The 11333-nt window shown below is 39.7% G+C and overlaps 1 protein-coding gene across 1 annotated transcript; it reads right to left on the bottom strand.

Annotated features, from left to right (window-relative positions):
* Positions 1-7528: 7528 nt before the first annotated feature.
* On the bottom strand, positions 7529-10015 carry LOC113545883 (serine protease 27). Its single transcript, XM_026945522.3, has 7 exons — positions 9883-10015; positions 9480-9500; positions 9187-9358; positions 8815-9083; positions 8225-8370; positions 7933-8108; positions 7529-7845 (listed from the first exon to the last, which is right to left on the bottom strand). The coding sequence occupies exons 1-7, from the start codon at positions 9929-9931 to the stop codon at positions 7839-7841; spliced, it is 840 nt and encodes a 279-aa protein (XP_026801323.2). The 5' UTR covers positions 9932-10015; the 3' UTR covers positions 7529-7838.
* Positions 10016-11333: the final 1318 nt, after the last annotated feature.

The following is an 11333-nucleotide window of genomic DNA, read 5'->3' as shown; positions in this document are numbered from 1 at the left end:
CTTATTAGAAAATCTTTCATGTCTGAGAACAGTTTTGTGTCTAGTATGTGCTCTAAATAGAAAACTTTATACCTCAGTGCAAAGATTAGTGAAATGTGGCCTGCTTCTCGCAAGCTACTTTTATAAAATATTAGAAGTTTATTATATGATTCTTCATAATTACTCTCCATGTCACACAGTTTGAATAGATTTTTAAAAATGACACTTTCCCAAAAATGTTATTTTGGTAAACAGGATGATGGGACTTTTTAAAAAAAAATCATTTATTTTGTGACTGTCCTCACTCAAATAAGTTATGGGTGGATATGTTTACACTGTTATTTTTTTAAAGAAGTGTTGCAGACGTATGATATTTGTTTTACACACACAGACAAATGTTGCTGACCCTGATAATGCAATAATTTTACTTTGTCTTGCAGGAAAGTTCCATATTCATGAAGTCAGAGCTCTTAATACTAAGCCTATTTTTAGTATTTTTGTTTTGCTCATGATAATAAACTATCTACAAATGAATGGAAGAGATTTACTCTATCTACAGTAGTGGAAGAGATTTACTCTTAACTGACTTTTTTGTGCTTAGCATTATATAGACTTTGACCAGTAAATGTGTTTGTTCTGATGGATGCTGTAGAGTTCAAAACCCCTACAGTAAACTCTACAGCTAAACTGTAGTTGTTGACACCTCTGCATTTTGTGATAAAATACTTTATGTAATGATGTCACTTCCATGATATGTGATATTTAGTTCCCTTTATATTGTATTACTTTCTCTTCCAACTCTGACGCATGTCTCCTCTACACCACATGAGTGTCTCCTTGCACAAGAAATGTAGTAGAGGAAGGTAGGAGCAGAAAAAAATCTACCCAAGTTATGTCATCTATGATTGTTAGATGGACTGTGTGAATACACATAACCCAATTTGCATATTTAAATGTTATATATGTGTAGATAATTTATTGCTCCTGCAAGCACTTTGTTCTCCATTTTTTCACACTGTTTTTAAAAAAATTAGAGTGGTGCTCGAGATTTGACTTTAGCCTTTAGAGCTTTATTTAAGTTTAAGTAATTCAACAGCCTTTAGAGTAAACAATGAGGGCAAGTTGATGAGGGCGTGTTATAAAACAGCACTGGGTTGTAATGGGGCTCTCCAGACTGGTTTACGTAACAGGGAAGTCAATTAACATATTTTTACTTCATTATGTAATTATATAATTATGTAGTGTACCTTCGAAACTTGTATGGCATGCAATAACATGATGCTACCACAACCATGCTTCACGGCAGGGATGGTGTTCTCAAAGTGATGGTTTCTGCTAAACATACTACTTTGTGCCAATTTCAATTTTGGTCTCATCGCACCAGAAACCTTCCCCATCATGATGTTAGGCAAACCTTAATGACTTATTTTTCTCTACTCACAACTCCTCCATAAAGCCGAGCATGCGATCACAACTTGTAAATAATTTTGCAATCTATATATTGATTTTATAATGAATAATTATGCTACATTGTAATTAGGGGCTCATATGGGTTAGGTTTAGTAGTTTGAATAGGACAGCTATATGCACTATATGGCTAAAAGTATGTGCACCCTGATCATCACACCCATATGTGGTTCTTCCCCAAACTGAGGCCACAAAATCTGAAGCACACAGTTGTATAGAGCGTCTCTGTGTGCTGTAGCTTTACAGTTTTCCTTCACTGGAACTAAGAGACCCAAACCTGTTCCAGCATGACAATGCCCCTGTGCACAAAGCGAGCTCCATGAAGACATGGTGTGTGAAGGTTGGAGTGGAAGAACTCGAGTGTCCTGCACAGAGCCCTGACCTCAACCCCACTGAACACCTTTGGGATGAACTGGAACACCGACTGAACCCCAGACCTCCTCGACATCCCAACATCAGCGCCTGATCTCACTAATGCTCTTGTAGCTGAATGAACACAAATCCCCACAGCCACGCTCCAACATCTAGTGGAAAGCTTCCCAGAAGAGTGGAGCTCATTATAACAGCAAACACAGGGAGAATAAATCTGGAATGAAATGTTCAACAAGCACATATGTCACACAGAACCATGACAGTCATCTGACAGACATTTTGTGCTTCTCATTTCCAGTAGGAAACCAAACACTGTATATATATTTTTTATTTGTGTGTCAACATATCTGACTCAAGGTTTATGACATAATATGTTGACACAGATGTATTACAGCAGGCAAGCCACAAGCCAAATTATATAATTACATGACACACCACTACAGGAATGACATTTAACCAGTGACATGACATTCCTACGTCAGAACTAATTATTACAGAAAGGGAAATGCTAAAACATCTAATAGTAAAATGCTTCAAAATAAACAACAACACATCTTTTCAAGAAGTCACTACATGAAAAACAGGACTCACCCATCTTACGTAAAGGCATACAGGAACAGCCATAATAACACAGCCTACGATAAAGCAAGGCAAGAAAAACAGCTCTTATTCAAAGTACTCATTACAAAAACGTCTCTTCTTCTCTCATCCAGCTAATCACTGTACGCTATACACCAGTTGCATTTCATTTACATTTCATTTTAAAGCATCCAATCACGCTTATCAATATATATATAAAAAAAAAACTTTGCCAATTTGTCATCTGCTGCAACCTTCTCATTCTACAGTGTAGTTAGTGCTATAGCTATCCATTTATCCTACACAAGGTCACAGGGAGCCTGGAGCCTATCCCAGGGAGCTTGGGGCACACCCTGGACAGGGTGCCAATGCATCGCAAGGCACAATCCCACACACACTCACACAATACGGTCAATTTGGAAACCCCATTCAGTCTGCAACGCATGTCTTTGGACTGAGGGAGGAAACCGGAGTACCTGGAGGAAACCCCCAAAGCATGGGGAGAACATGCATACTCCCTGCAAACAGGCATTGGTGGGATTTGAACCCCCAACCCTGAGGGTGCGGGGCAACAGCGCTAACCACTAAGCCACTATTTTAATAAGCTGGAGTAAGTAAAGACTCCACAAATAAAATGATTTGTCTCCTTTCCCAGCTTAGAAGGCATGAACTCCAAGTTGAAAAACATTTTGAGTTAAGATTCTCTAATTTGCTAAGATTAACTGGTTATGTTTAATTTAATTGAACCAGGTTTCTTTGCTAATGCCAGATTAGACTAGCATTGATTCCAATAACCAAGGTAACCAGCTAGATAGCAAATCAAATTCTAGCTAATGGTAACTATTTATTGTTTACAGCATATTTCATTTCTGATTAGTTCATTAGCAAACTCATTCAGCTCATCAGCTGAAACTTAATAGCAGCAAAACTGAATTGCTGTTCATCTCAGGTGATTCATCCCCATGTCAGGATCTTGCGCTCTCCGTGAACAACTCTCTGATCTCACTTTTGTTTAGTGAACGCAACCTTGGGGCAACCATGGACAATCAACTCTCCTTTTCCTCTCACATTGCTAATCTGACACGCTCATGTTGATTTCTCCTTTATAACATCAGAAGGATTCGTCCATTTCTGTCCACACAGGCCACACAGGTGCTTGTTCAGTCCCTTGACATTTCGAGACTGGACTCCTGGCAGGTCTGCCTCTGAGCGCCATTCGACCTCTGCGACTGATCCAGAATGCAGCTGCACGACTTGTTTTCAACCTTCCTAAGTTCTCCCACGCCACCCCATTGCTGCGCTCCCTCCACTGGCTTCCTGTAGCGTTGGTGGAATGGAACTTCCCCTAGATTTCCAAACAGCTCAGTCACTGGCAGTCTTCAAATGACGTCTAAAGACTTACCTCTTCATAAAGTACTTAAAATAGCACTTTAAAAAAAAGAAAACTTGTATTGTCTGAGTACTATATTACCTCCCCAACAGAGTTTTTTGGACTGATGGTATTCTTAGCTTGTGACCTAGTGAACCAGAATCAAAATATATTTATTGACAGAGACTTCAAAACACTTCTGTAAGTCGCTCTGGATAAGGGCATCTGCCAAATGCCATAAATGTAAATGTAAATACAAATGCAAACTATTTTGTGTTAGTCATGCATATGACCAGCAAACTTCCAGAGACTGAATGGCATAGTTGCCTTATCACATAGATAAGTAATAAAAGTTGGTTTTCATGAAAACACAATAGTACTTAATTTCAATTTTACTTTTTAACACCCGAGTACATTTACAAGTAGCAACTTTTTACTTCTACTGAGTATATTTTCAGCTGGATACTTCCATTTTTAATTCAGTAAGATTTACTAAGATACTATTACTATACTTTCATTTAAGTATAATTTCTCAGTACTTTTTCCACCGCTGCTGGCATAAATCGCTTCCCAGGTTTGCATGCTCCTGCACATCCGGTCATCTGCTAGCGCATCTCAGGACTTGTCTAACCAGAGATTCATAGAAGGTTGTTATCGGATGCACTGGAAGAGTGGGGAAGTTGTTCCAATAGACTCCAATCTTCCAAAAAGACAGAATTTTCCAACTTGGGTTGCACCAATTTTTTTTTTTTTTACCCTCGGATTGTTGGGGACACTGCTGACCCATAACTTTTTTTTTATGGTTATAGTCATGCTTACACCTATCAGTAAGTCAGTTTAAAATTAAAAATAGACACATGTCACTGTGTCACTGTGTCAATATGTCAAGCTTTAGAAAAGAAGCTGCTTTTGACAACTAGGCCACACATGAAATACTGACATGCAGGTAATAATTATTTAACTGCCAGTAGTTAATTAAGTAATTAAGGTAAGATGATTAAGTAAGAATATGTAGGCTGGTGTATTTGTAGTACCATACAAGATTCCATACATTCATTATAATTACAAGAAAGCTTAAATACAATGGCTAAATAGTAAAACGTATAAACCCATTGAGCACCTCTGGAATGAACTGGAACAATAACTTCGCTCCAGACCTTCTTGCCAGACATCAGTGTCTGACCTCATGTGCTCTTGTGGCTGAATGGACAAAAATCCCCAGAACTACAGTCCAAAATCTAGTGAAAAGTCTTCTCAGAAGTGTGGAGGCTGTTATAGCAGCAAAGGGGGAGCAACTCAATATTAATGCCCATGGCACGACCAATATGTGCTGAAGTATCAAGTGAATTTGTTTTCAACCCTCAAAACAAAGGCTTTTTAACTGCAAACAGTCCACATGAGTACCTGGTTTTGGAATCTTTGCTCTGACAACAATGGGATGAGCCAATTTTCCTTGACTTTGCTGGCTTCACCACATCTCACTGACTGGTCCCTTGTTACAAGCAGAATTTTCTGATGTGTTTTTATCTCCCCTTGATTACAATGACCGCATAGAGCAATTTTTAGAAATATATCTGCTAAAGCAAAATATAATTGACCCCAAATTGCTCACAAATAGGCCCCACATTCAGTTTAACTCAATTTTATTTGTGTAGCACTTTTAACAGTGGACGATGGCAGTGACGGTTCCTGAGACAACACGAGGAAGAAAGCTTGAGAGGAACCAGACTCAAAAGGGAATCCATCCTCATTTGGGTGACACCAGATAGTGCGATTGTAAATTATTTCCCTTCTATAACTGTTTACTATATAGTCAAAAAGTGCAATTGTGTAACCAGGAACTTATGAATATGAGCATCAGAGTCATTTCTGAATTCATTATATTTTTAACTTGAAGTCTATTTTGTTGAAGTTATTAACTGCTCAATGATGGAGACTTGAGTGCAAAACTGTTTGTAGCAGTTGCAGTCCAAAGGCTAGGACAAGGAAGAACATCCACAGCCATCCTTATGGTTTCTATATGGTACTATCCACAGTAATCTCATGGTGATCTTTAGGCTGTCCATGTGGGGCATCAGGATGGATCAGGCAGGTTTGGAGAGCAGAAGCAGTCAGGATCACTGGTATCTCAGGAGTAGCATGTGTAGCTCGACAGGGAGAGAGAGAGAGAGAAACACAGATTATTACATATGCTCATTGTCACGTAATGGTTAAAGACAATGTACATTGCGTGCAGAGTGCAAGCAGGGACTCTGGCATTAACTAGCTATAACAGCATAACTAAAAGGGAGAGCCAGAAGGTAACACAGATATAAGGGCATCCTGGGACATAAAGCAATCTGCCACTCCACCGTCAACAAACCTGAGTGAACGCGTGAGCGTAGAGGGGGGTGACAGCGTCCAAACTTCCCAGTTCACCACAACACTCTATGCTAAGAAAAAACTATTAACAAAAGCCTTGACTAAACAAATATGTTTTCAGCCTAGACTTAAACACTGAGACTATGTCTGAGTCCCGAACACTAAGTGGAAGGCTGTTCCATAACTGTGGGGCTTTGTAAGAGAAAGCTCTACCCCCAGCTGTAGCCTTCACTATTTGAGGTACCAACAAAGAACCTGCACTTTTTGATCGAAGTAGGCGTGGCGGATCATAAAAGATCAGAAGTTCAATCAGGTACTGAGGTGTGAGACTATTCAGTGCTTTATAGGTTAATAGTAGTGTTTTATAATCAATAAGAACTTTGATCATGAGCCAATGCAGTCTGGATAAGATAGGGGTGATGTAGTCATATCTTCTACTAAGGACTCTCACTGCTACATTCTGGACTAACTGGAGTTTGTTTATGCTCCTACTGGAACATCCACACAGTAAGTCTTTTCAATAATCCAAGCTAGAAGCAACAAAATCATGAACTAGTTTTTCTGCATCATCTGGTGGCATTACATTTCTTATCTTAGCAATATTACTGAGATGAAAGAAGACTATCTAATAATATTATCTACGATGAAACTGAACGGCCATCCAGAGTTATTATGTAATCAGAAAGCTTACTTCTAGCTGCATGTGGTCCTAGTACAAGTACTTCTGTCTTGTCAGAATTAAGTAGAAGGAAGTTAGTAAGCATCCAGTGTTTAATGTCCTCAACTTTACTAAGCTGGTGTCTGTCATCTGGCTTTGCTGAAACATACAAATGTGTGGAGTGGAAGCTAATACCATGTTTATGATTAATTTTACCCAGAGATAGCATATATTAGAGAAAAAGCAGTGGGTCTATCCTTGTAGATCCTTGTGGAACACCAAACTTAGTAGGCATAGAGAAGTCACTATTTACATCTACAAACTGATAACGATAAGTCAAATAAGACCTGAGCAGGGAGATCCATTCCCTTAACACCAACAACATTTTCTAATCTATCACAGAGAATAGTATGATCAATGATGTCAAAAGCTGCACTAAGGTCAAGCTACACAAGCAAGGACACACAACCCTGATCTGACTGAGTCACAGACCCTGATCTGACCGTGGGGTCAGATGGCGATCCAATCAAAGTTGATAACTCTGGGAGATTATTGCTAAAACATTGTGCAGTAGCTGACGTGAATGTACGTTTTATGTGTTAGCATGGCAATTTTAAATGAGATTGGGTAATGATCTGAGAATGTGACTATATTTTCTGTATTCAATCTGACAGAGTGTTTATGTTGTGTAGAATGTTTTCTATATTTAATCCACATGAAATGATGACTCACCAACCAAGAGGTTTATTCAGGTAATTACTATTTTATTATTTGAATAGTTAATTAAAGTGATTACATTAAAAATATGTAATCCCCAGTACATATAGGACTATACAAGATGATTATCACAATATTCATCATTATTACAACAAAGCTTAAATACAATGACTATGTATAGATAATTTATTAGATACATCTCAGTAAAAAAAATAAATATAGACCTGTATAGTAAAACATATAGACACCTTATGTTATATAATACATGCTGTTGTTAAATTAAAATGCTTTCATTTTGCGTGATCCATCAGAACTGCCACCGGTCGTCCCACTGTGTTAATACCTGGCAAGACACAAGAACACATTATGACCAAGAAGTCAGTGACTCATGGCCTGAGTCATATATGTTCATGACCAAATAATGTCTTACTTGATAAAGCCAGGCAGATTTTGGTTGATGATGCTGGATATCCAGATCTGGTACTGGGACACCAGAGTATAAACGCCAGGTGAGTAGGACTGAGCACAGCCTCTACCCCAGCTAGTGATACCAGCCTGAATCCAGACTGCACCCTGCTTAGTCACCATCGGACCTCCAGAATCCCCCTTCAGAAAGAGAAATAACTTTTGTTGTTTGTGATTGTTAAGGGCCATACACAATTCTATTATGCCTTGTACTATTCAGATACTTGTTCATATTGTATGTGTGAGACTGTGTGTACCTGGCAGGTGTCCGTGCCTCCTTGTAGATAACCAGCACAGATCATGTTTGCAGTAATGGATCCAAATCCCAGTAGAAAATCACAAATATATGTATTGACAGTGGGCACCATTGCCTCCTGCAGCACACCAGGGGATGGAAGTTGCACTACACACAAACACAAACAAATACAAACATATCTTATAAGAGTAACAAATTATACCCCAGAATCAACCTATGCCCCTATTTGCTCTGCTTTCTCGAGCCCAACACCTGGCTTCAGGACCGTGGAGAGCAACTATTCACAACCCGTCAGCTCAGCCCATGAGGAATAGAGTCACCAGATAGAGCAATGCCTGGCAACCTGGTCTAGAGTAGTTGTAGCCACCCCAGGCAATTTCAGGATCCTTACACAAATTCTTGTCTTTTGTGTCAATGATCAGCAACCAAACCCTGAGCACCTCTACTACTACTGAGACACGTACATGATGATGCAAATAAAACACCTCTGTGGTTGAAATTGGCCTAATAAGTACAATATGAGTATGGTAACTTGTGCACAGAGACCTATGTTTGTGTGTGTGTGTGTGTGTGGCTGTGTATGTATTTTACCTCCAGAGGCAATGCTTCCCCAGCCTGAGATCCAGCAATTGGTGCCATCTGGAAAACTGCTGCCTTGACCTGCCAGACACACTGGTCTGATGTAGTTCGTGAAGGTGACGGAGGAGTTCAGACGTAGAAGGGCGATGTCATTGTTTTGGGTTGCATTGTTATAGCTGGGGTGAAGGACTATCTGTGCAACACCTCTTGCAATTTGATTGGGATTAGAGCCACTTAGAGTCTGTTTCCCCAAATACACAGTCAGACCAGAAGTCTTAGTGCTGAAGGCGTAAAAAAGAAATAAAAGCGTTTAGTCATTTGTTCAGTTTCGTCTAAGAGTAGAGTCAGTACAGTGTTATGTGCAGAAATGTGTGTGATATTAACCTGGAGAAGCAGTGTGCTGCTGTCAGAACCCAGTCCTTGTTAATGAGGGTACCTCCACAGAAATGGCCGCCGTAATAAGCGGGGCTCTGTAAACTAACCTGCCATGGCCACACCCCATCTGAGGCACTCTGTCCACCCACAATACGGGTGTTAAAAGGTGCACGACCACATACTGAAAAAAGAGAAACATCAGTTACAATCCCACTGTCACCAGAATCTGACTGAGCAGAACAGAGGAAAATAAATGCCTTCAGCAAACACTGAGAGTGATTAAGATTAAGAGAAGTACCTACCATCAAGCTGGGAAAGGGAACCTGAAATGAGAGAAAGAATATGTGTCACAAAATGCAATGCTGACCCTGTTGTTATAGAATCTATGGTCTGTATTCAGAGTTCAGTTATGCATGCATAGTGAGGATTTAATACTGATAATTGCACGCATCGGTATTCAGACCTCAGACATAACTACAGACTTAAGTCCTATTCAGACTTGCATGCAGGATCGAATCTGCCTGAAACCGTGGCCACATTTGCAGTGATAATTACAACTATGACTTTTCATGTAGTAATGTTTTTCTCTTGAACAGTTTTGTGTTCAATTTACCATCATAGTAATTGTAAAAATAAATATAAAAACATTTATCAGCTAAGAGATCATTGCAAATCAGCTAAGAGTGATAATTGCAAATACCTTACCTTTTAAATACAAGACCAAGGCCAGGACCACACACTGCAATCTCAGCATAGTTGCAATCAGCTCTCTGTCTCTGTCTGTGTAAGTCAGCAGGTGTCCTTGTCCTCTCTCAGCACTCTCTTATATCTACCCAGTAGTGCTGCAACTAACAATGTGACTGGTTTAACCTGTTACAATCCTGGAATGCCCTGGGGAAATAACCTTTTACGCATCCAGTCAAATTACATAGTTTGAATTCTATAATTCTGAGAGTACAGCATGTACAGGTCAAAAACACAATCCCAGGGTTTGTGCAGTGATACAATCCTTACTAAAGACCAACAGGTCATGATACTTTGCCAGGATCTCTGTGGAGGTGGGGCCACATTGAAACCTGCTCCTCTACAAAGCTGAAGTGAAGTGAAGTGACTTGTGGCCAAGTATGGTGACCCATACTCGGAATTTGTGCTCTGCATTTAACCCATCCAAGTGCACACACACAGTAGTGAACACACACACACAGTAGTGAACACACACCCGGAGCAGTGGGCAGCCTTTTTGCTGCGGCGCCCGGGGAGCAGTTGGGGGTTTGGTGCCTTGCTCAAGGGTCTCACCTCAGTCGTGGTATTGAGGGTGGGAGAGAGCGCTTGTCATTCACTCCCCCCACCTACAATCCCTGCTGGACCTTTGTGCAGCTTGGTGACCAGCTGATTATCTTCCCTCTTGACCAGCTTATCTTTTAGTTGTGTTTCTACAACCATGGAAGAAGTAGAATGACAGATGTGAATCCATGTGAATAAATGACAGAGAGTGAAAGAGACTCAGAATGGTTAGTTTCAATCTATATAGTTAGTTTCATCTATACGGTCTCTCTGTGCCATTGATTCACATTGATATTCTGTCATCCTAGTTCTCCCATGGTTTAGGAAACATGACCACAGGATTCAGAGATCGACAGGGGAGAGAATCAGCTGCTGAGACGAGCTGCTCAAACAGTTGTCTCATTTACATTCACCTCATTTTGCTGACAGTTTTATCCAAAATGACTTACAACTTATACAGGATACAACTGAGTAGTTTTGGGTCTTGCTCAAGGGCCCAACAGTGGAAGCTTGGTGATGCTGGGATTTGAACTCATGCCCAGGAAAGTACAATAATGTGCTGGCATGTGTGTTGACTAGTCACAGGATCCACTGTAATGATGACGAAGAAAAAACTCTTATTGGAAAAAAATTTTGAAAAATTTAGATGTCTTAATATGGCTTTTGGAATGTCATTTTTTAAATAAAATGTCTTTGACTGTTATTTAAAGCATAGTAATTTCTTGTCTCTGTTCCTTACAGTACCTCTGGTAAATTATAGCATTTTTAAAACGTATTTTCTAAAAAGCAGCAGTGCTACAGTGTTACTGAATTTAACATAAGGTGTGGAACGTTCTCTTATTATAGTTCAGGAAGTCTATTTTTAAAATCTT

Source organism: Pangasianodon hypophthalmus, chromosome 2 (assembly GCF_027358585.1).
Source record: "Pangasianodon hypophthalmus isolate fPanHyp1 chromosome 2, fPanHyp1.pri, whole genome shotgun sequence".
Lineage (NCBI taxonomy): Eukaryota > Metazoa > Chordata > Actinopteri > Siluriformes > Pangasiidae > Pangasianodon > Pangasianodon hypophthalmus.
Note: the sequence above shows the minus strand (reverse complement) of the source record. Positions and strands in the feature narration are given on the sequence as shown.